The following is a 26,099-nucleotide window of genomic DNA, read 5'->3' as shown; positions in this document are numbered from 1 at the left end:
GTAACCTTCAGACACACTAGCATAGATCTATCACTTAAGTATCAATGTGATAGATCACATTTTTTAGACATGTCAAAAACAGTCTTTAAAATTACAGCTTTTTGATATTTTTGATAGAAATTAGTTTTTTGAAAAGATCAATAACCATGTGGATAAGACTGACAAACTAGCTGGCACAGCCAGCTTGGGACTTCCAAAGCCATTCCTTCAGAAAGACTCCTCTGCAAATGCTTACAAGAAAACTAAGCAGCAATTAGGTAAGTGGGATGGTCCTTTCACACAAAAATATTTGATTACAAGAGAGGAAATAGCAGAAACACATGGTCAAGTCATAAAATCAGCAGAAAGCCCCTGTCGAGTTTTGCTGGAACCTGTGGCTGTGATTTGTGCTGTCTGACATATCCTAATCAACACAGAGAACAGTAAGATGACCAATTTTCCTCATGATATTAGGTTATTCAGGGCAGTAAAGACAAAAGCCAAATGCAAAGAATAATTTTATTGAACTAAGCAACTAGGCAAGGGCTGGCAGATGAAATTCAGGGAGATAAATGTGAAGTTATACACAAGTGAAAATAATACTATCTTCATACATAACAAGCTGGGATCTAAACTGATCATAACCACTGGTGAGATTCTTCAGCTACGATAAATACTTCCATTAAAATATTACGTCAGTACTCAGTAGCAGTAAGAAAAAAAAGTGTTGGGAATTGTTGGGGGAGACGTAAAGATTAAAAAAGCAAACGCTATAACATCAATACACAACCCATTTTACACCTGTATTATGAAAAACATGATCCCTTTTGGTCTCCTCACCTCAAAAAAAAAGTAACAGGTCTGAAAAAGATCCAGAGAAGAATCAAAGAAATGTCACAGATTCATGAAAGGAACTATCACACTTGCCAAGATTCTCCTGTCTGGAAGAGAGCTGCGGGAGGGATGTGATGACCATGTGCTATAAAATCATAGGTGGCACTGAGACTGGTACCAGACATCAGCTATCTTAATGTTTTCCTTCCAGCACAAGCAACAGGAAATCCTAGCAAAAGCAGCCAAAGTCTAGCGCAAAAACAAATAAAAAGCAGTCATTCTTCACAAGACATGTTAAGCTATGGGATTCGCTGTCATAAGAGGTTGTGGACAGTAGAATTTTACATAGGTCCAAAAGCAACTGGCTTAATTCAAAGAAAAGTCCACTGAGAGTTATTATGCACACAGAAGCTGTAGCTGGATCATAAAGAGTACTCAGTGGAGATATTACTGTATACTAGGTCTATTCTATGAACTCTTGGACATTGTTACCAATGGAATACTGGGCTATCCAGTCTTTATTTTATTATAGATTAAGGACTAATATTAAATATATAGATAGGGTAAAATACATTCTTTTTGTCTTTTGTTAGGTTCATCCTTACAAGAAAATAAGAGCACTGGTTAAAAATGAAAACATATAATCTTCTCTTATGAGGAAAAGCAGAGGGAGCTGGGTTTGTTTAGCCTGAGGAAGAGATGACAGAGTGAATCTTATAAATGCTTATGAATACATAAAGGTGATAAAGTCTCTAAATACCAGATTCAGATTCCAAATGTCAATAAAAGATATTCATGTGACATTTCTGTAAGAAAGGTTACTGAAACAGAGTGTATTAGAATATTCCTGCTACTGCTAAGGTGACACCAGCTGTCCAGTTGGGTCACCAATTATAGGTGACACCAGCTAACCAGTATCACTAACTACAGGTGATACTAACCAATCTTCTGATCCGAAAAAATAAGGGGTTTGAATAGCAGAACCTCCACCAAACATGTTTTTGTTAATATTGGTTCTAGCAGTATCCTAGTGCAACTACTACAGAAAAATACTCCATAGCTACCACTGCCAGTCTGGATACACAGGTTACACAAGAAAATAACAAATTAATTCAGTGTACTGAATTCCTGATCCAGACCCACACAGCTTCTCACTGAAGTAACTGTTAGCAGGCTTATTAGTTCTACAGAAATTTAGGTTCATTATATGCCTAAGAGGTGGAAAGTTTGGTGAGAAGCACTGATGATCACAAACCTAGAAGTAAAATAAAAATTTCAGTTGTTGCTGCCTGCCAGTAAAGAAGTTTAGATTGGGATTCTGGAAGTGAGAGAAACACAGGATTGTGTTTTTGTCTGGGAAAAGTTAACAGATGGTCTAAAAAGGAGCAGTTTTAAAATAAGACCAGCAGCCAAAAAGTGTGTGGAGACAGCAATGTGAGAATTTTTTTATCTATTCTGTGCCACTGTTTTATATAGCTTTGTGAAATAGCAGAGAGTCTCAAAGCTTGACTTTATAACTTTATTCATCCAGATTAAAATACTTCAATATTTTTATAACTTTGGGAAAATAATGCTTTGTTGCAAAAGGAAGTATTTGAAATACATATTTACAAGATGCTCTTTTTCTAGGACACAGGTCTAAAACGTAACTTCATTCTGTAACATAGAATTACAGAAGGTTGCATATGGGGATTCAATATCATATCTTCTTTTACCTTTAAAAAAATGGGCAGCTACATCCCTATACAGCTCAAAAAATGAGCCTCTGGATGTTTATTTATACTTTTACAGAAGTAGCTCATTTACTTCTTCAGAAAAGGTTGCTGAGTATATTTAGACTGTTGCATAAAAAAAAGCACTAGAGAAAGACTCAAAAATAAAACCGATAGTGACAATCAATCATTCTCTTCAGCTATAATATGAAAGAATGCTGCATGAAGGAAATCATAAGCTGCATTCAGATTCTTATTAATGAGCTTTCCTACTGTTTAGCAGCCAGAGGCAAATAGATCAAGACATATAATTCTTGCTGTAAATTTCAGTCTTGTTCCAACATAGGATACAGTACCAGAAGCAAAGCGTCAAATACTTAGCTGTAAATCAACAGAAAGAAACTTTCAGAATTACTTACCTGATTTTCTTCATGGGAAACTCTCATCTGTTCTTTAAGAACTGACATTCTGGCTGCTTCTTCTTTCCTCAATACTCTTTCTTTCTTTAGCTCAGGACTCCAAAAAGTTTTGATGCTATTCATGGAGGATCCCAGTTTGCTGTCCTTAATGTCAAGTTCTTTTCTGAGAAGATCATTCTCCCTCTGCAGTTCTTTAAGCTGAGACTGCAGGTCTAACATGGTACTATCTCTAACCTGTCTCAGCATAGAAGGAACCTGATGGTGGTGATGGTGTGAAGATGTGGTCAGACCTCCATGCTGATCAGTATAAGAAAGGACGTCGGTATGTGAAAGTCCAGCTGAAGCAATATTAGGACTGCTCCCCATAGCTGTGACTCGACCACCATACACAGCTCGATTCGTAGCCCTTCCAAGAGTCATTGTGCCCTTTGGGAAAGTAGTAGAAGCTACACCTTCATGGTCACTCAGATACATTGGTCCAGATGTTGCATAGGCTGCGTTAAGGGACTGGATGTTCTCCATTGATAATGTCTTCCCTGTCCCTCCTCCTCCTCCACTATTTGTTCGCCTATGGCCCAGGCGAGGAGATCTTGGCAAACGGGGAGACCTGGAGGGACTTCCTTCTAAGTTGCTGATTGTTCTTGCACTTCCGTACATTTTTCTTTCACTTCGAGGTACTATTTAGTAAGAAATTAGTAACACTAAATTTAAATATTAAATTTGTAATTCCAGTTAGAAATATTGGCAGTTTCAGTGCATTCTTCCAGCAGGCAAAACACTACTCTTTCTCCAAAGTCAGAGACCTGAAAAAAGATATTATAAAATTAAGTAAATTTTCATCTAGAAAAATAAGTTTACAAGTAATCAGCATATATCAGAAAATAAAGTAACCCACTTCCTAGAGTAATTACTGCAAAAATAAAAATTACTATGCATTTTGCATTTAGGATTACAAGTTAAAAAACGCGTTTTCAAACTAATTTAATTCAGAAGAAAACACTGCTCATTTCCTTCTTGCTAGAAAACATCTTGACATTCTGACTTACTTTAACAAGCTTTACGTTGCGATAAACATCATAGACCCAGAAACATCTTAGCTGATACTTTAATGAACTCACATGACTGACCATGTGGAATTATATAAAGGAAAAAAAATAGCTGTTGTTGACATTAAGAGCTACCCAGACTAAGATATTAAATTTTCAAAACGCAGTGTAAAAGTAGCAGTTCAGCAGTTCTGTATATTCTCTAGTAATATTAGATTAATTAAGACTGAACAAAGAAATAGGCAGGAGTTTTAGTTTTTGTGTAACAAAGAGGTTTCGGGACAGGAAAAAGCATGAAGGAAACAGCGTTTCGAGTAGATTGGCTGTAGCCAGTAAAAACATATTTTAGTAAGAAAGATTAACAATAAAACTAAGCTAATTTGAGTGAATATTTCCTTCTAAACAATTATAACGTATTACAACACAGTATTATTTGTTCAATGAAGTACTAGCTTGCTAATACTTGTTAATAAACTTATCAGGAAAAAGTTGCATGACAATAATCTAGGTTTTCATTTTGAAAAGGAGCTCTTGTGAAATACAATTTTCTTCTTTTTTTTCCTATGGACATCATATTATTACTTTGACAGAATTATCCTTGTAATTTATTTAACCAAATAACAGATAGATGTGGACCAATGCTCTGTTTTCAAATTCTTCAATGCTATCACTACACATTTACCAAGTTTCAAGTAAGTTTATTAACTTTACATAGTATAAATATAAACGTACAATAGGTCTTTAGGATTAGGCAGGCCCAATGATTTTTTTTTTAAACAAATCTGACCATTTCAGTAAATTTGTGGTATTAATTAAATTGGTGGTCATTAACCAGATCTAGTATCATTTATTTCAAAGATAACTAGAGGAAGAACAAAAGCTGGATTCAGTCAAATATGGTAACCTTAAATCATACCCTCAAGGCATCCTCATTGTCTACAGACACATTCTTTTCCAGTGTTTTAAAACATCTGCTCTACATTTGTTGTGAAAAAAACACTAATGCAGGGGCAGGTAGAAGGATGATTTGATGTCATATTTATTAATAAGCTCTAATATATTAAATCCTCACCAACAATATCAGTATAAAACATTATGAATACTAGTAACGTCAGCAAACAAGAAGCATGCCTTGATAGGACAAGGGGTAATGGCTTTAAGCTGAAAGAGGACAGATTTAGACTAGAGATAAGGAAAAAATTTTTTACGATGATGGTGGTGAGACACTGGAACAGGTTGTCCAGAGAAGTTGCCAATGCCCTATCGTAGGAAGTGTTCAAAGCCAGGTTGGATGTGGCTCTGAACAGCCTGGTCTAGCTGCAGGTGTCTCTGCCCATGGCAGGGGGGTTGAACTACATGACCTTTAAAGGTCGCTTCCAACCCAAACCATCCTATGATTCTCCACTGACTACTCATTATCCCACACAAACATATACTACATGGCTTATGTGAATTCTAACAATTGCTTGGTATATGCTAAGTTTTCAAGTTTAAGAGCCAGCACAGTCTAAAGCATTTTTGTCTCACTTGAATTACCAGTATGCATCTGAATTAGCTGAGATGTTTCAACTTGTTCAACTTGTTTCAACTACTGTTATACTACGGTGGCCATTCTTGTGAATTTTCACCTTTCCCAAGAGGTCACAAGAGTCTTGTGGTAAGCATTACAAGATTCAGAAGTAGAAGGCATGGCACTACACTACACTGAAATACTGATGACAATGCCACTATGGGTGCTGAGCAAAAATATGAGTGTGGTATTTATTCAACATTGATAACTCGGAAACACTGAACTCTTCGTACTGCACTCAGGCTGCTCCATTAAAAGTAATTCACTTCAATGCAAACATTGCCCTCGGCAAAATGGATCACACAAGCTAACAGAACATTGTTCCATACAAACTAGATTAACAAGACCAGTAATTCTGTCATAAAACATTTCCACTTTTTGCCATGTACAAACAGCTCAGCTATACACATTGGCACTTATTGCCACATACAAACAGTTCAGCTATGCATAAAGCAAAGCAGGGCTACCTACTTCAATGAGAAAAATGTCGTTTTTAACTATTTAGGAAAACATAAATACAAAATTTCCTTCTAGCAACCCTTTTCTACTTTAGGATCACATAACTCGTAAATTAACATTAATATTTTTAATTATAGAGGCAAAAACCTGATCCAGCTTCTTGAGCCACGAAAACCTCTTTAAAATTTCCAGAATTCAGCCCCAAGGCACACAGATTTAAAGGAATCAGATCAAACTTGCTGATTAGCATTTTCAAATTTTGACATTTTATCACAGGTATCCTAATCTGCCCCCCTTTTCAGTTGTCATCCTGCATTCAAGAGATGACCCACAGCTTGTTCCACAAAAACACCTGGTCCGATTTTTCTGCCATCTCAGCTTCAATGCATTGATCAACAAAAACCATTTCTCATGGTCACTGGGGGCAATGCAATTGCCTATCCTAATTCTCAAGTGCCAGCCATCCTCTGGCCAAATAATACCACGTAATGAACTGTGAGAAATCCATCCTTGTATATTTCTAGTTTCCTGAAAAAGTTTTGTAGCTCCTTCAAAGAGTATCTCACCTGAGATCAGAGCTTAAGATCATTTTCCTTCCACTGGCTCATGGCAGATCCTGAACAATTTAAACTGGACACAATCAAATATTTTTAGAGACAGCAGACCTGATACATGTCCAGGTGGAGGAGGTTGGTGCAGATTTGTAGATTCGCAAAAATATAGGTATAGGATACCCTATCTCACCCCAATAGTGTTTTTCCTTTCTATTGCAACAGTCTGATAAATAACTAATTCTTCCTTCTCCCTTTGAGTCACTTAATATCCTACTTAGCCTTTTGTTTATGTCTCTGATATGTATTTTAGGTATTTGTTTTGCTTTTCAGAGTTTACTAGTTGTAGTCTGTCTTCTTTTCTCTACTCGTGTGAATTTCTGAGAAGTTCTCATCTCAAAGCAGAGAACACTTCTCTTGCTAGCACTCCAATTCTTACCATTGAGCCCTACTGAAAAAGGGAACCATCGTCCCTCAGGTACAGGGAGGCGAACTTCTTTCTGGACTTCTGTACTTCAATAATAATGTTCGCATACTTATTTAGCATTGTAACATTCATATGTCTGTGAAAATTCCAAAAGCAACAGGAAAAGAGAAATAAAACACCTTGGAAATAGGAAAGCATGTGAAAGTGTACTTTTTGGAAGCATATACATCTTAAGCATAAACACCTTGAGCCTTCCTTTATGGCTGTGAAAAATTCTCAGACACGGTAGAAGTCTTACACCACTGCTTCATGGAAGAGGTGAAAAAGGCACCTAGATCATTTTCTACCCTTTACTGCTTATACACAGAGCCTTCCTAGCTTCAGGAAGATTCACTTTGTGTCTCAACACATAAGGAATTCGAGGCATGAAGAGGCAGTATCAGCCTCGTGGCCTCCACAGTTGCCATACAGATCATCATCTACTGCCCTGAAGAGAAAGAGAGATCTCCCATCTTCTCACAGAACCTGCTGACACAGAGCTATTCTAGTTTAATTTCAGAGTAGGCAGGTGAGATATAGATGACTCTGTCTTGAAAACTGAATTGATTTTGCTATTTCAGTTTATGGGGCAGACAAAAATTATTAAAGCAATCATTTTTCACCCAAAATTCCAAGGATGGTTTTGCTGAACTAAAACATAATCCTTATGCACCATAATGCAAAGGGTGGAGAGAAAGATAAATAGAATCAAGTGGCAACATAAGAAACTCACATATCATGGAGAAGATGGGAGAGCTATATAGACAAGAACTGCATACCCACAACTAAAGGAGACCAACCCTCCCTCTTGAAAGGAGCCCAGAAGCTGTAGATGTTGCAGCAGCAAGCACAAAGGAGCTCCAGTACAAGATCATATCCCCCTAAAAACTTCTATGAAACAAAAATTCATTCATACTCATTCAGTTTGGTCTGCGACAGACTGCAGACGTACTGCATGCATCTTCCCATAAAAGGTTTCCAAAAACAGCTTAATAGTATTAGAAAAACTAGATGCTTTTTACTTGTCTCAATACTTTCTTTCTTTAAAAATACTTTTAATGTGCATAATGTATGCCTTAAAAACTAACCACTATAATTGTGGCTTTAATATTTTGCATTGCAAACAAAACTGTACAAAAGCGTTCAGAAAATTAAGCATGCATTCTCGTAGCAGGGGCGGACAGGACGCATCTCCCCAGCATGTTCTCATCAGCCTTGAAAATCCCAGCAAATAAGAAATAGTCTATCCCATGCTAAAATACTTCCTGATGGCTGTTCTAACTTAAGCCTAAGTTATTTTCCACATTTCTGCCTCTCCTTATCATTCGCACTCTGCAGAAAATAACATCATGGGTTCACATTATCCCTATCACTTAAGTCTCTGACACTGCATTTTATTTGCCTTGTAACTATCTATTTTTATAGAGGCTTAAAACGCAGGATTCTAATATGATGCTAATGGAAAGTCTGTCTCACTCAGTTCAGTAACCAAATGCATTACTTCTACACTTTACATAATTACACAGTTTCCTTGAAATACTGTCTTCACAGAACCCCATAATTTCTGGTTTTCACTGGTTACACACTCTTACCACCACCCCCCCAGAAAAAACCCAACAACTAATTTTATTGCACTATTTAAACAAATCAGGGTCACCAAGTTCAAAGCAAGTAAGAATTTTCTGCATTGGGTCTATCAGTCCTTCCATAATAATTAAAAAAAAAAATTGTGTAAAGGCATTGTAGCCTCAGAACAGAGTCAAGGTTACTCTGCCTGTTTCCTGAGCTCTGTGAATCACGACGGCTCAGAAAAAAATGGAAACTAGGTTTTGCCAGACAAATGCCTGTGGTGTCTGAATAAATTTTAATGAAATTATTAAATTCCTCCTTCATTCAGTTCAGAAAAATCACGATATGTTGTTACATTCCATGTCTCTCCTGTAAAATGTTTGGGCTTAAGCAGCCCAGCAGTCTCAGATCAGATATTCCAAACCATTAAAAAAGGTAACAGTTTGAACTTTGCTACCAATGCTGTATGTAACCACAGTGTATACAGAGTTCTCACCAGTTTCACGTGAAGGTTTCACTAGCAAGCAGGTGCTAGACAGCACACTGGCTAATTCCACAGCATATTCAACAATTTTATTGAAAAAAAATATCAAATCACACTATGCCGGAAAACACCAAGAAATGTAGAAAAATTTCAGTAACTAGATATAGGGCCAGAGAAAACAAAATGTAGCAAATGTTTCCTCATTATACATTCCCATGACAGAAAACTCAATATAAGCAAATATTCAGACTATGCTCAGGAAGTGCATTGACTACTAACCCTAAATTATCATCTTAACCATATAGAAATCATTCTTCATATTACTAACAGCAGCCAAACATTTTTAGTGAAGGATAGAGACTTGATTTCTTCCTTCTCCTGTTTTTTGTGGGGTCAGATTTTGGGTTGGTGGTTTCTTGCTGGGGTCTTTTGTTTGTTTGTTTGCTTTAAAACTCAGACTAGGGCACACTATTAGTTTCGTTAAGGGTCAGCATACTGTTTCCGTATCATTAACTGATCACCAGTATTTGAACATCGAGCTACTTTCTGACTTTCTGTAAATATACCTCACATTTACACCATCTTCACAGGCAGACATTGTGACGCCACAACAGGCGCCAAAACACGGGGCGGGGGGGGTGAAGCTGAGGGAAGAAACCTGACAATTATGCTTAGAAAGCTTAGTGCCGATTTAGCGTTTTTGCATCTCCTCCTCTAGCCAGAATCACCTAGTCAGCAGTAAGTATGGGTATCAGCCAAATACTTAATAGCTTTGCACAACTACTTGGCAATGTTAACGTTCAGCCAAGAGCTCAAACATTTGCAATACTCCCGAAAGCTTTAAGGGAACTCCTTCCTTATAGCTATCCTCCTGAAATAACACATAGTGACAGCTAAGTGGAGAAATTATCAATCTGATTTTTAAAATACTCAATGGCTTCCAAACTGTCTAAAACTGTTTAGAACTATGCAGCTCCCCAAATATAAACCAAAATCAACAAAATAGAAGAAATAAGAGATGATGTAGAGGATAACACTCCCATATTCTCCACCAGGACTCATCTTTCCTCTATTTTGAGACACCACAAAAGGAAGGAGACTCACAGAGAAAGTTCTGACCCATAAACACATGTCCTGGCAAACAGTAAGGATTTTTTTTAAATAAAGGAATCATTTAAATACTCTTATCACAACAAAATCCATCACCATATGCAGAAGTCCAGGTATGCTTGTATATTTAAAGCAGCAACCAAGAGCCAGAAATATTTCTGGCATATTCTGTTGGTTTACCTTGTTTTTTGACTGCTTTAACAGTAGCTCAACATATCCTCATAAGAAAGAATACTCTTTTCTTTGCATGTTTTTTTTTTGTGTTGATTTAAAAAAAAAAAAAAATCCATAAACTGACGCAAACTAGATACAAAGAACCAAAATCTATTGTACAGTATGCTTCCTTTCTTCATTAATCTGAGCAGCACAGCATGTCTTATTTTAATAAAGTAACAAAAAGATAACATACAAAATGTTGGCTCATATGGGGTTAGTACAAGCCTGCATTGTTTTTATTAAAAGTGCAAAGTGTTCTTTTTTCCTACTTCTCACTATCAGACCAATCAAATTACTTATTTCCCCACACACAATTTTTAATCCTAAGAAAATCACCCGTTTCTTCCCATTACTCTACTATTCCTTATAAATTTGAAAAACAAAATATACATGACAACATTAAAAGCAACATCATCTTCATTTAGGTTCTTTAGAGTGTCCTGAATCTGCATTTCTAATGTAAATGTAAGTTCTACTGTAGTCTTCACAATAAATTTATTTTTACTTGTCAATAAGCATTATTTACCGTCTCTTGAAGTTAGTTACAAAAATAGTACATATGCAGCTGTGTATAAAGTTAGTTTCAAAGTCTGTTTTGGTCTTGCTCGTTGATGTTGTGACCTTGAGTTGGTGATGTCCCAGAACTCCCATCAATGCTAAATGAAAGCACTGCCACTTACCATCTCACAGGAATAATTCATCACACCTGTCTGCCTTTCATTTCTATTTCATACAAAAGAAATAGTATATGAAGGAGAAAGAATGGCTGCTGAATATACACCTAAAAACATACATGGAAAATAAAGTTGTCAGGTATTCTAATGTTGTCAGGTGCAGTGACAGCAATTAATACTTACCACCTGATCAGAAAACTTCAGCAACAGATATATTTGCTCAGAAATGCAGTATTAAAAGTCTTGAAAAAACAAGCAGTTCTGACTGAATCATCAGGATTGACTACTTAAGTATATACAATATACTCTTAAGTATATTTAAGTGAAGAGTGAACAATACCTTTTAAATTCTCTTTTATACAAGTTTGACAGTTTTAAAATAAGTAGAGATACATTTTATTAATGCACTTTTTCCTCTTTATTAGCAAGGCTAGAGACATTGTAATTGTTTTAAAACACTTTTAAATCAGCATATTAATTAGAAATGGGATTTAAATAAAAGTAATATTTAAACTTCATCAACTGACACCGCCATTACTCTGTAAATTTTAAGTTAGGTCTCTCTATTTGTTGTTGAAACACTAATTCTTAACTTTTTATCTCTAACTTCCAGTAAAAGAATTCTTTCCCACATTCCTGCCTGTGACAAAAGAAAGCCTCCCTGGGCTTTCCAAGATGCTTAAGGAAGGTAAGTAATTTAAGATTTTCTATTTTATTTTTCTTACGTTGTGTCAAATATTAAAGACCCAAAGATATATCACTAAAAAAAAAGGCTTCTACAGCCAAGAAATTGCAGAATTATGACATCTAATTTTCATTGGTTTTGCCAGAAAACACACCGTATCTTTATAAAAAGCTATAGGGCAGTGTATCTGCTAATTCTAGGCAAGCAAAACCAAGTACAGCCTGCACAAAAAATTATCTTCTAATGCAGACTATATACCACCATCCAAGTTTATTCTAATTTAATGGTCAATCAACAGAAGCAGGGATGCTCAGCATCATCTTTGTTTAAAATATTAAGCACCAGCGTTAACAGTATTGTTAAAAGTAATGTTTCAGAGATGCAGGGTAAAATACCTCAGTTTTAACTGATCAAAGTTCATACTGTCTCCTTGTTTCGCTCTCACTGCAACTTTTAACACCAGGACTCGCGGGGGGGGCGTGGGGGGGGGGGGGTGGTGGTGGTGGTGTGCAGCCAGTGTGTGAAAGTCACAAGTAATACGGGATAGAAACACATATATTCCAAAACACTGTCTGCATCTCTTCCAGTTTTTCAGTCTTCTCAACTTTCCTGCACCATAATGACTTTCTCAGGAAACACGGATACTTCTAAAGGCTTGGCAAGCTTTTGTCTTTCCAAAGAATTCCTAAAATTTAGTCTTTACAGGTATGCAGGTGCCTTTTGTGTGCTTAATTCTGTATCCTAGTCTGTATTCATTGCGTCTTCCATCCTGCAATTGTTAAATCACTTGCCTCTTATTTCTTTCTCAATAAGAAATCTCATTTATCAATGCAAGCCTGCATTTATGAACTCCAGTCTTTTGTGGAGAATTATTCTAGGGCACCTGGTAGCCAGACAAACAGTATTTTTAGTTTAATGACCACTAAACAACAATTAAAAAATTAAATGTCTTAAATTTTTACTAAAATGGTCTCCTTCCGGGAAAAATATTGAAATGTAGAAGTATACACCATTTTTCAGGACAACTTAACAACTGTGCTTAATGAGCAGCACAATTTTGCTTTGTGTTTGCCAAAATTTACCTAACTTGAATGAGTATTTAACAGTTTACAGAAATACTGCCTTTGTTATAGAATGAATTACCCTCCTATTCCAATTGAGAAGTTACAGCTTAAAAATAAGCATTATCTAAGACAACCTGAAAATTTTCTAGCTAAAACTGGAAGACCAGTCTTGTTCTTTCTATTATTTCTAAATTTAAAATGGCAACAAACGCCACCTTCCTTCCCCTCTTAAGCAATACGTGAGTTATTATCTATACTTAATAATGACAAAAGCCTCATTTTTAAAGCTTCTTTACAGAGTACCTCTAACTCCAAGAGGGACACAAGAGACCGTTCCAGACATATTAAGATTGTTTTCATACTAGACATATATTTCATTATAAACATATGTAAAGAATCAAATGATGACATAGTTCAGCTTAAAAGTAATTATAAAAGTGGAAATTCAAGATGTAAAGAAAATAGCAGCACAAAGAAAACTAATAAAAAATTAGGTAAAAAATAATATATCTATATTATTATTTAAATAGCCAAGATTTTTCTTAGCTGCAATCTCAGTTGCCTTGCTCATGGAGCGTCCAAGTTGTACACAATAAAAAGCGAAGCAAGTAGGCTGATTCACATTTGCAACTTCATATTGCTAACTTCTCATCTAGTCCACATTTCTTCTGCCTTGTTTATGAGCAATGAAAACTAAAGCCTTGACAAAGCAAACTATGGTCCAAATTCTTCAATCAAATGTGAGAGATGTAAGAATCTAATTTTAATTAAATTGTATGCATGCTAATGACACTGAGTTGTGATTCTGACAGAAACCTTAATTCTTCTCACAGAATAATTGTGTACATTTATTTTTTTCCATTTGCATACTCTGGACTAACAAAGCCCATTGTAAGAGTAAGAAACACGAAAACAACTATTACTGCAGAAGTTTGCTACATCAACTGTTGTATCATCATGCAAGAAGGGAATATAGGTTAAGGATCACTCCAAAAATTTGGGAACGAGGAACCCATACAGTGAGCTGCTGTGATGTATTACATCTTGCAGAAAGAGCTCTTAGAATTCAGGTATTGAAAAGATCATACTCAGCCTTCAAATACAATACAAATAAGACGTTCACAAAATCATGCTTTATAAAAATATGGGTTTAATGTTTTTATATATGTGTTTATACTAAAGACATTGCTTCAAACTGAAAGCTTTTGTAAACATTGTGTGACACCTATTCTCTGTCTTTCCTGTTGCTATATGTAATATAAGGTTATAACAGATTAACAATAAAAGACACAGAATAGTCAGTTACACATGCAGGAGTGACAGAAGAAAAATATGATATTAAACAAATATTTCATTACAAGTTATGTGTAGAATAGGAAAAGTCACACTTCTGATGCATCAGGAATGTTTTGATAATGCCAAAATAATCAATGTCTTTCAAATATGCCACAAAGGTAGAAGATGAAAAAACTTGTTACACATGTTCATGCAACAGCAAACACCTATATTGTCAACATTCATACCTACAGCCTTTGAAACATAAGGCTGTTTACCTGATAACACATACACATATCAAACATACATCAAAGATTGTAATTATTTGTTTGAGGAATAAAACCTAGGAACTGAAAATAATGTAAAAGGAAATTGACTGAATTTATAATTGGACCTGTAAATTTGTCTATTTTCATATTAGGTATGTTTAAGAATATCCTGTCATTTACATTAATGCAATACTTTTCATTTTAATATGCATTCAAAACTTGTAAATCTATCTTAGAAATAATCAGTGATACTTCTACACAATGGAGTATTTTCAATTGTATTCACTAAGGCTACTCACATGAATGTTATTAAACATCGGCTTATATATTTAGAGCATAAAGCTATATTTTTCTTTTTTGCTACAAAGCTTCCATTCTCATAAGAAAATGACCGGATAGTCATAGGATCAGCTATTAGGAATGTCCGTGTAACTTTCAGCATTTTCTTAGAATACTTAAATATTGGGATATTTTCAATTTAGCAAGCTTAAATACCCATTATGCATTTCACTTTTCTTGCATTTGAGGGTAGTAATATAGATACTCAAATTACATTTGACTAAGATATAAATAAGGGTATGCACATGTTCTAGGATCATGCCAAAAAAAGAAACTGGCTGTGCCTCAGCCACATTAGATTAAAGTTCTCCAAGGAACTTACAGGCTCTTTAAATGATGCAAGCCATTCAGTAGATTACCTCTCAATTCAGCATAGAATCAGCACCCTGGAACCATCAGAAGGCACTGCAGTTCTAGAATTACCTGTTTATTTATTTACTCACAGAAAAGGTGGAAAAGAGCTTCCCAACCATTTGGTTTTTGGTCACTAACAACTTCATAGCACAACCCAATCTTCCACCTTTGGGCTGACACTGAACCCATGTTGGCTAAGAATAATCATGCCAATTCACAAGTAAAATTTGTAAGCTGTTACAGGTATCTCATGTGATCATTGGACATTGATGACAGATGTTATTGTAACTGCTTTCCTTAAGGAAAAACAAATTGCCTGAGCAGATTTCAAACAAGGTCTGTAAAAAAGATATATAAATGAAAACCAAGGTACATGATGACTGCCAATACTTAGCCATCAAAAAATAAACATGCTTTACACAGAAAACTGTCTTCCAGAGAAGCACCTGAGAGTATCCATTTTTTGCAGTATTATTTGACATCAATCAACAAAAAGAACAACTATGCTTAACCTTTTGTCCACTAATCTGAATTGTTCAAAGAACATAAGTGGTAAGAACTGTATTTCAACAACAATATATTTTGAGAAAAGAATGCGCTACAGAAAACTTCTTAAGTTAAAGTCCACTCCATCACAGAAATAACATACACCTATGCTGTTTCATAAAAATATTATTCAGACATTGCACATACCACAGACATAATGAAATATGTATCTCAGCATATTACCTATAAATTAATTTTACTGACCGTGAAAAGTGCTTAGTTAACAATACGGAACGCTGAAGAAACATCAGCACAATCTACAACAGGATTCAACATATACTTGACAAGGATAAATCAGTTCCTGAGAGTTCAACTACTGTTGTCTCGAAGTCCATTCGATTTGTTATTTTTGCAGTAAGAAAATCCAAATGCATGCCAAATAGTGTAGCCACAAGTACGGACACAGTAAATCTCCATTAGGAATTGGAACAACATCACCAAGGTGTATTCTCTTAGCCTCTCAACGTCAGTAGAACAGTATGGCCAGTAAATCAGCATTCATGCCAAGTGATCCAAGCTATTTACTTGGAGGGAAACTGTCCCACATGCTACCAATGGTCTGTGCAATATGTGATCTGTTGGACTAAATTCAGGAACAGCAGAGACTTTTGTTACTTTTCTTTCACTTTCTTAGAAATAAATTGCACATTATATCCAGCTAGGCAGTCATTACAGACATTGCTTTCTTCAGCGACTTCCCACCTCAGCTCCACAGTTATCCCATTAACTACAGCACACAGTTTTCACATGTGCCTATACCATTTATCTTTCACTGATATTTTTACTCCTTTCACTGTTCCATGGCATTTCCCACAGTTTGAGGCATTTTTTACAGTGATTTAACTCTAAAATAAATCTCTCACAATTTTCCATTTCTGTAGACTTCAGCTGCTAGATTCTGTATCTCCACTGTGACTTCTGTTAGACAGATAGGATAATATGCATGACAAGCAGCAAGCTTAGAAAAAAAGTATTTGTTGAAAGTGGGATACTTCAAATAAATAAATAAAAAGTGCATTGGTCATTAAAGAAGCCATATGATAACTAGTCTGAAGAATTTCCACCAAATGCCCGTCTGTAAGAATGAGTTTTTAAGATAGTCTAGAAACCTGATATCCCCTCCCAAAAACCTAATCTTAAAACGCCTCAGAAAAGCTTCGGCTTTGCTAAACATCCAAAATGTCAAAGGCTTCCACACATCCAATCACAACTTGAAACTCTGAAGTACACCTCAAATACTTAGACACATTCCATCTGCCATCCTAAAAGAATAGAAATTCTGACACTACAGTTCTCCCTCATCGCTCTCCTTACAAATTAAAGAGACCGTAGTGATATACAACTTTCAAAATATGTAAACCGTTCATCTCTAAGTCTACACTTCTAATATCATGAAGGAATTCCACGTTTCTGTGAACAAAAATGGTATGACAGTAACAGAGTCTTATCCAGAGAAGCACTAAAGCATCTTTGCTACTGTTCTCTCCTGTGTCAGAGCTCAGCATCTGACAGACTGTCTCAGCAAGCAGATGAGGTTGGTGTTCCCAATTGTTATAACTACTCCAAAACAAAATCTGGCTATTTAAGATATTTGAAAGCTGAGCATTTCAACAGCTGCTATCACTAAATGAATCATAAGAACTCCCTGGGATCAGCAGCCAAGAAAGCAACAACACAAATACTACACTACCAATGTCAATTCATCAGACGTGCATTTTCTTATACAAACAAACATTGGATATCTATGCTTATAAACTTCCTTGTTTGTGGACTATTTGTGGGGTCCAGTCTCCAAGCAAATAACTGGGGAGGAGAAGGGGACAGAATGGAATGCACCTTACCTACAAGCAGTAACAAACCAACACAAATCTATCCCACTTTGTTTCCTTATACAAAGCATTATGTAAAAAAAAAAAAAAAAAAAAAAAAAAGTGACCAGTTTAAAAAGTCAAGTGCTCCAGAAAAAGATTTAACTGATGTTTCTGCTAATCTGCCTTTGCATTTTCTTCTAAGTATTACACAGAAGAAAAAGCACTGTTCAGTTCATTTAGAGAATTTTGTTTCTGAGCTTTCCCCTGATCAACTATGATCCTCAAAAAGAAATTATAATCTCGTTTTGCTTTAAAGTAACTCTTGCCCTTTATCCAGGACTTTGTAGAAAATATCAGCTAGTATTAATGCTGCAAAATAAGTAAGCTGAGCAAACCTTGTAATTGCTAAGTACATATATAATCACTCAAAAACTAAAACTTAAACTAAAAAATATTTTAAAGCAATCCTAAAACTGAAGAAAACAAATATAATCTCACAAGTAAAAGAGCAGTCACATTACAAAAAAACGAGCCTGTATTGCAATAATATTTCCTAAGGTGGATCTGACTGACAGTCTCCATATAAATCCCAGGCATTTTATAAACTAAACTGAGAAGATAACAAATGCATCATAGTGGATAAAAATATAATAAACACCATAAGAGATACAGGTGGGGGAACACATGTTTTCTTTGGAAGCGATACACAGGCTGGTTGCCTCACGCTTTTTGAGGGGTGAACAACCCACTCTTCTGTTAGTCATCCTTGAAAGGTCTGCAAGCATCATCTTTCTAAAGCAAGAAAATCACCTTGAGCATTCTTTTACAAAAACATGCATGCTGAGTAGCTAACTCTCTAAATATCAGGTAAATTTGACATTAAGATGGCTGAAGGTGCTCACTCGATATTTGGCTGCTAAGAATATGGGCCACCACTTCCCTTGCCACCTTTTGAGAGCCTTCAGAGCGGGCAAAAGATAGAAGGGGCGAATAGTATAGATATATAATATCTTACACTATATATGTATATAGATATATATATCTTATAGTATATATAGATATATATATGACACCAAACTGGGAGGTGTGGTAGATAGACCAGCAGGCTGTGCTGCCATTCAGCGTGACCTGGACAGGCTGGAAAGTTGGGCAGAGAGGAACCTCATCAGAGGTTCAACAAAGGCAAATGCAGGGTCCTGCACCTGGGGAGGAACAACCCCATGCATCAGTACAGGCTTGGGGCGGACCTGCTGGAGAGCAGCTCTGTGGAGAGGGACCTGGGTGTCCTGGTGGATGACAGGTTGACCATGAGCCAGCAGTGTGCCCTTGCTGCCAAGAAGGCCAATGGCATCCTGGGGTGCATTAGGAGGAGTGTGGCCAGCAGGTCGAGGGAGGTTCTCCTTCCCCTCTACACTGCCCTGGTGAGGCCTCATCTGGAGTACTCTGTCCAGTTCTGGGCTCCCCATTTCAAAAAAGACGAAGAGCTACTGGAAAGAGTCCAGCGGAGAGCTATGAGGATAATGAGGGGACTGGAGCATCTCTCCCACAAGGAGAGGCTGAGGGAGCTGGGCTTGTTCAGCCTGAAGAAGAGAAGGCTGCGAGGGGACCTAATAAATGCTTACAAATATCTTCAGGGTGGGAGTCAGGAGGATGGGGCCAGACTCATTTCAGTGGTGCCCAGCGACAGGACAAGGGGCAATGGGCACAAACTGAAGCAGAGGAAGTTCCGTCTGAACATGAGGAAGAACTTCTTCCCTCTGAGGGTGACAGAGCACTGGAACAAGCTGCCCAGGGAGGTTGTGGACTCTCCTTCTCTGGAGATATTCAAGACCCGCCTGGACGTGGTCCTCTGCAGCGTGCTGTAGGTGACCCTGCTTCGGCAGGAGGGTTGGACTAGATGACCCACAGAGGTCCCTTCCAACCCCTCCCATTCTGTGATTCGCTGATATACACTATAGATATATATATATCTCTCTATATATCTATCTTACACTACCATTCATCAGAATTAGACTACCAGCAGGTTAGGGGAGCTGACGAACCATCTACAGAATACAAGAGGTGGTGAGATGGGTCTCCTCCAAAGGCACAATAAGGCATTCAAACACTAACAGAAAGTAAAAGGAGGTCAATGCTCAGGAAGACCAGAGACACACAATTTCTAAGGCAAGGAACTCCATTTTGCACAGGAGGACGGGAAAGAACAGATGCCTCTGCCTGCCAACTTTCTCCTTCATGCTCGGGAAGGAGGGAAACTGAATCCTCTACATACCGGAAAAAGGGATGGAGCTTAGCTCAAGACAGAAGCCATTTTCTATTCATAAACCCATCTTCACAGTATAGGAAGAAAAAACCCCACACAATTAGCAAGTCAAAGCATGTGATCTCAATAATCACGTGAGGAAGGAAAATACTACAGTATAATCTTCCACACTCAGGAAAACAGCGTATCAGCCTAGGTACCCCACAAACTGAGCAGCATTAAAATAGGAGCTATTTAAAGATAATGGCAGCCAAGTCTCCTCCAAACCCATCTAAACACACCTTCTCCTGCACAGAAACAACATTTCAATCCTCAGCACCACCCTTCAAAATTATTTACTTCAACTGTTTTCTGGAGTCAGGATTTTTACCATCTACTCTCTCAAGTAAACAAATGGCCTGTGTGAGGGAATGCCAAGGAGGACAGTCCACATACTCGCTTTCTCTTTCACTAGCAAAACATTATCTCCTTCCCCTTGCATTTGAAATTTTAGTGGTGATAAAAGAAAATGTCTGTTTGAAGACATAGTACAAATTAACTAGCAATAGAAAAAACAACAAATAACAAGTCTCTCAGTTCTTTAACTGGAAGAACTGCCCCACCCTGGGTGCACTTGTGAGAGATACAGCACAGAGTTTCTCCACAGTTTACACAACTAGTTTCAATCTGAGCTGTGAAGCCATAAATCTCTGGGACTGCCCTTATCAATCCTTTGGAAGAAGAAATCATGTTCCCTTCACTCAGAGGATGGAAAGTCAGTCCTCCACTCCCCAGTTTCCTCTTGGAAAAGTGAAATTGCTAACTCACCCTGATGCCTTTGAAAACTGTTTTATGTGGAGCTTTCAAACAATTATAGAAAGGTTTCTGTTAAAGCACTGAAGAGATGTGGAAAGAGATATTTTCACACACACACACACACACACACACCCCCCTTAATCCAGTCACCCCTGAAGGGAAGACCCAGGCTGTAAGTTTCTTACATCAAGAAACTACCAAAGCTTTTCCCACAGAAACATATTCCTTTAGGGAACTAGGGAAACTTACCATTACATACTCCCTGCATGCAAAAATAGACCCTAGAAAAGCACCTTTTCCTCTTCATATTCAGGGAAAGGAAGAAATCAGAAAACGGACTGCTCAAGCAGATGGGACCACGAAGGGACGGGGGCTACAAGAGCCTTCGCTCTTCCACAGAACAAGCAACGAAAATACCAGCCAGCACTAGCAGCAAAGCAAGCTGGCAGGCTGCCGGACCCCACGCAGCAATCGCGGGGCACTGAGGAGAAGCGGGCGCTGAAGGAACCTTGCCCCTGCGAGGCCCGCGCGCGCGCCTGTGGAGAGCGCCACAACGTCCCTCGCGCTCCGCCAGCGGCGGGAGGCGCGCGCCAGCCGCGGCCCGCTCGTAGCTAAGGGCCCTGGGACGTTCCCGCCCCTCCCGCCGAGGAGGGAGAGGAGGCGCGGGGCGGCGCTGCCTTCCCGCTCGCAGCGAGTGCCAGAGACAACCGTGCCTGCCCGCTTTCCTCCTTTTCGCGGGCGGCTGGCACGGCCCACGCCGAGGTAGATAGAGGGTGCCCTTCGCTCGAGCAGCGACAGCAGTAGTGGGGCGGGGGGAGTGTATGTCCTTTCTGTTAGGAGAATTCCAGGAAATGCCCCTTGCAGAGGGTTTGCCTTGGGGGTCCCTGTAGGGATGCAGGTGGGGTGTGGACGCGCTGCTTCAACACAGCCGTCTGCGGGAGGAGCTGGGCCGGGAAGGCGGTCGGGCTCGCTCACCCCTCGCTGACGAGAAGTGAGGCTGGGAGGACAGTCCCAAGTGCCCCCTGCTCCTGGGACTGGAAAACGGCCGACCGTGGGGCCGCAGGAGGTCTGTCCCCGCGCCCTGGGAAGCGGCTGAACCCACGCTGTGGAGTTCTGCGCTTTCCCGAGGCGGAAGGGGGGCGGTAACGGATCTCCACAGCATCTTCCCTCACAGCAGGGCGGCCAGGGAGCTGGCGGGGTGGGGGCAGGCACGACACGGAGGATCTTTCCCGTCCTCGCTTCGCCACAGGGAAATGAAGTGAGAGCGGAGAAGCGACGGGGGGGGGGGGGGGGGGGGGGAACACACCTTCCCCCATTCCCCGCCTTTCGAAGAAGGAGGGAGCCGGAGAAGGGCCTGCTCTCGGCGGAGCTGCCGGGGAGGGCTTGCGTACGAGCTGGCCGCCCTGAACATGCACCTGGGGCGCGGGGGCACGGAAATCGGAAATAAAAACAAATCCCAAACAAACAAATAGTTAAGTGAAACCACTGATTTAAAAAGCCAAGCAGAAAACTAACCCTGACAAGTAGGTTTTGCCCTCCTCTCGACTGCACTTACTGGCTGTGCTTATTTGCAACGAGCTTGTAACTGCTAATGCAAGTGGTTGGTTGGTGTGTCCATCAAAAAGGAAAAAGCAATTCGCCGCTAAGGGAGTAGATTCCCATCCATCCATCACAAGGCTTAGCAGGTAGCCACCTAGAAATCAAATCACACACTAATAACAAAAAAAATGTATATATATTCCTTCTTCATCACATTACTACTGTAGTGCTCTCAGAAAAACATACGTGTATCCTTGATGAATGTATGCATGGATTTTATCACATGCATCACTCTTGTCCAACCTAAAAGGATCGCTTAAAAAAAAAAAAAAAAAAATCACACAGCATCATAAATGAGAGACCCCAGTAAGTATTAATTATTTATATAACTGCACAGTAATACCATGTTAGTTTCTGGTTTCCATTTGCCAGCCACTTGAAAGGAACAGAAATCTCACATTTTTCCTGACACGATTTTCAAAACACCAAACATTATCCAGTATTTAGGTATAACGCTAGGAATTTCCAAGGCTCATCAATTCTATTCTAGAAAACTTCAACAACAACAATAATATTTTTAAACACTGGACACAAAAAATGAGGCTCCTATGGCTGCTTTTAATAGAAATTGCAAGAGAGGTTTCTGGTTGACGATTCTGTAGGGAGAGGCACTCTGTTACCAGAATAAGATGTGCACTTGGTCCCATTTATTGCAATGTATTTCTAAAGCAATATAAAAAGCCTGTTCTGCAAATTCATGTCCAGTTTCAGCTACCAGACAGCTGCAGAAAGCAATATATAGCCATTTCCTCAATCACAATAAATTTGCAGCCATGTATTACAGCCATATTCTTATTTAAGCTTCTCACCTTTCAAATGATTGCATCTGCCTTTCGTCCTCGCGTGGATTTTACAACATCACGCTTAGCTGACATCTCAGTGGCGCGGAGGAAGGAGGCAGCAGGGAGAGCCAGAGCAGCCGAACACCTCCGCGGGGAGGAAGAGAGGGAACCTGCTGCAGTCGGGGGAGCCTTGTGTGCTCCTGTCCTTCTCTCTGTCCCTCAGCGAGTCTCCCTCAGTCAGCTGCGAGCCTGGCTGGCTGGGCTGCCAGTCCCTGACTCAACATTCCCAGCATTCCCGAGGAGCTGGGGCTCCACCAGCGCCGAGCGGCCTGCCGCCGGGGGCAGCAGCAAGCGCTCTGGCAGCGGCGGCAGCAGCAGCACACGTACTGCAAGCCCCTGGGTTTCTCAGAGCATTTGTCCATTCGTTGCAAACCCGTGGGTTCCAGTCCCCAACCGGTAAACGTCTGAAAGGAAAGTGTGTTACTCATTGTGAAATAGCCTAAAAATACACCTAAGTTTGAGTAAAACTGCAGAGGCAAAATTGCTTTCTTGTTTCTGTTCGCTGAAGGCCAAAAATGTTCAAAGCCAGGTGCTTAAGAACACTGTATCTAAAATCCACTACTGTACGTGCACACATACACAGTGTGGGGGAAAAAAAAAATCTAAATCTGTGGTTTGCCTTAAGTGTAAAAATAATTAAGACAACATCCATATTTGTTGTGTTTTTGTTCTTTTTTTTTTTTAAAAAAAAAGCAGATTAGCTGCTATGAGAAGCCAGAAAGCTTTTTTCATCAGGAAACTGTAAACTGTATTCAAAACTACTCCTGAGATTTAGTTTTGTATCAAGGGGAGTGAGGGAAACATCTACAAATATCAGACTTCTCATCATAAGAAATGAAGGGTTTTTCTGCATCTATTTTTCCCTCTTCTCAAATTTTTTTATTACCTTTATTTTCTTTTTTATACAATTACAACTGTCAGTCCTTAGCTTCAGTGCAGCTGCATACCTTACCCTACATACAATTTCACAAATGCATTTCATCTGCCAAGAGCAACCTTGTTGCTGTAACAATGTTTTTTAAGAATCACTTCAGATCTGTAGTTGTTTTACTGCGATCTGTTTTATTCATCTCTTGTCCACATATGCACCTATGCATGCCACTATTAAGCGTTATTGATAACAACAGTTTTTATGGAATTACTATTAAAAACTACATCAAATGAAATTGATTTCAATCAATCATGTTTAAAACTAACATAATCCCTTCATTGCTGTATTTGAATTATCCAAAGACAGTTGAAATGATTTGCTGTCATGAATATTTATTCAGAGATGCAAATATTCAAAACAATGCTAGAATACAATTCACAGTAGAAGTATAGCAGTTTTTATTTGCCCAAGAAAGGGACATACTCTTGCTACATCTGTCTACCTCAGCTATAATTACAATGTGGGGCAAATATTTTTTCTGAGTTCAAAGTAATGGGACAAACCACGATTAAAATTCAAACTTCAATTGCTTTTCAAACCTGCATATTTACTTGAAGACATTTCTGTTAAAATAGTTACAGAGCCACAGAAATCACAGACAGAGAAAATCTGTTGCTGGAGAAATTGACAAGAAGGGACATGGTTTTGTATACAAATTTCACTTGATCTGAAAAGCAAACAGAAAGTACTCTTGAAAACTTAGCAAGTCTGCATCTGTAAGAAAATTAGATACACACTATAAAATGTGGGGCAATACACTGAATGCTTCAAAGCACAAGAAGTGTCCATTTTGAGAAGTTTAGTGCTTAATTTGGATTCCATGTGCAATAAGAATATATTACAGATCTGTCTCAGTATTGCTAATACCAATTCTATCTCAGTACTGTTAATGATGACAGGACTTTTGTTCGAAGTGGTGTCAGCTGCTGACAGTTTTTTAAACAACGTATCGCGCCATCCCTTTCTGTATGAAAAGGCAGGAGCATCAGGTTCTGCTTTATCTTTTTGTGACTCATTCACTGGCAAAGGTTACCGGCCTTGTGATAGCCTGCAAAAGCCAGGATCATTCTGACAGAAGACCAAGTAGCCTAAGAATCTGCTTTCCATGGAATAATCATTGTGGGCAGACACCACAGAGTTAACACAAAGTTGCAACAATATTGCAAGGAATTAAGCTTGGTATCATTCAATAAAGTTTGTAACAGATTTAATCATAGACCGTCTTGGAGCAGTATACCATCTGCAGAGTGACTGTCAGTATCACTAGTGCCAAAGAACAGAATATACCCACTATGGACAAGACCATTTGGTGTAGAGCTTTGTGGAAAAAAAAAAAAAAATTTGCCGAATTGTATTAAAAAAAAGAGTTGTTAGAAAAATGTGCAATTCAAATTAAGGGGGGGAGGATCAGAATTTTTAGCTATTCTATTTATTGTGTTAATAGAAACAACATCCATGCAAACAACCTCAGGGTCACATAATCCAAACCCTTCAATAATACTCATTCCTTACTTTCAAGACAATGCTGGAATCCAGAACCAAATAGTAGGGTAACAACAGTAGTATGTACTCAAAACTGACTTCTTTGCAGCTGATGAAAGTTCTCATTTCGGTCTAACCACAGGAACACCAGTGTTGTCTTTGCTGTCATGATTCAGGTGGGCACCACTAAGCATAAAAAGAAGAAAGCCATATCATATGCGTAAACTAGCACTTTTTCTTTTGTTTTTGTTATAAGAGGTTCCGATTCATAACTTATGATTCATCCAATACTAGAGGCATCTTTCAGCCAGCTATTAAAGGGAAGCAGTCTGCTGTAAAACTTAAACCAGTGTTTATAGTATGTGCCACGTGATGCTATACCTAAGGTTTGCATTTTTCAACAGTTTCTACCTTCAGATAGCATACTTCTGTTTGTTTTCTTAAATTGTTTTCTGAAAAGATTTCTGCCTTTAAAATGCAGTATATTCATAGTTCTTCTTGCTTATATTATACATCAGGAGCTGTGAAAACCCACTGAAATTAATGACAAAATTCTTTTTTGTTTAAATGAAAGTAAGGTAGACCCTAAACAATTAAAGTACATGTGAACTATAGATTTTCCTCAGCCTAGGCTATATTGATTTTGGAAACAGGAAAGTGTAAAGCACACTCTTATTATAATTTTTCTGTTTAGTTATTCTATGTATAAATAATTCAAAATAACATTTGAAAACATGTAATGTTACTGATAGTCT

General features: G+C 38.4%; 1 protein-coding gene across 14 annotated transcripts in view; it reads right to left on the bottom strand.

The window, feature by feature from the left end:
* Positions 1 to 26,099, bottom strand: part of ERC2 (ELKS/RAB6-interacting/CAST family member 2) — a 557,034-nt gene that overhangs the window by 507,380 nt on the left and 23,555 nt on the right. For 4 of the 14 annotated variants that reach the window (XM_075432858.1, XM_075432853.1, XM_075432864.1 and 1 more), the window contains exons 1-2: positions 22,899 to 23,241; positions 2,945 to 3,747 (exon numbers count right to left, since the gene is read on the bottom strand). In XM_075432858.1, the coding sequence (XP_075288973.1) occupies positions 2,945 to 3,601 (657 nt within the window). In that variant the 5' untranslated portion in view covers positions 3,602 to 3,747; positions 22,899 to 23,241. Of the gene's footprint in view, positions 1 to 2,944; positions 3,748 to 22,898; positions 23,242 to 26,099 lie in introns of those variants that run through there. The other 10 variants (XM_075432861.1, XM_075432866.1, XM_075432868.1 and 7 more) reach the window with 3 other exon arrangements.

Source organism: Opisthocomus hoazin, chromosome 11 (genome assembly GCF_030867145.1).
Source record: "Opisthocomus hoazin isolate bOpiHoa1 chromosome 11, bOpiHoa1.hap1, whole genome shotgun sequence".
Lineage (NCBI taxonomy): Eukaryota > Metazoa > Chordata > Aves > Opisthocomiformes > Opisthocomidae > Opisthocomus > Opisthocomus hoazin.
The sequence above is the reverse complement of the archived record's forward strand: the minus strand, read 5'-3'. Positions and strand labels throughout refer to the sequence as shown.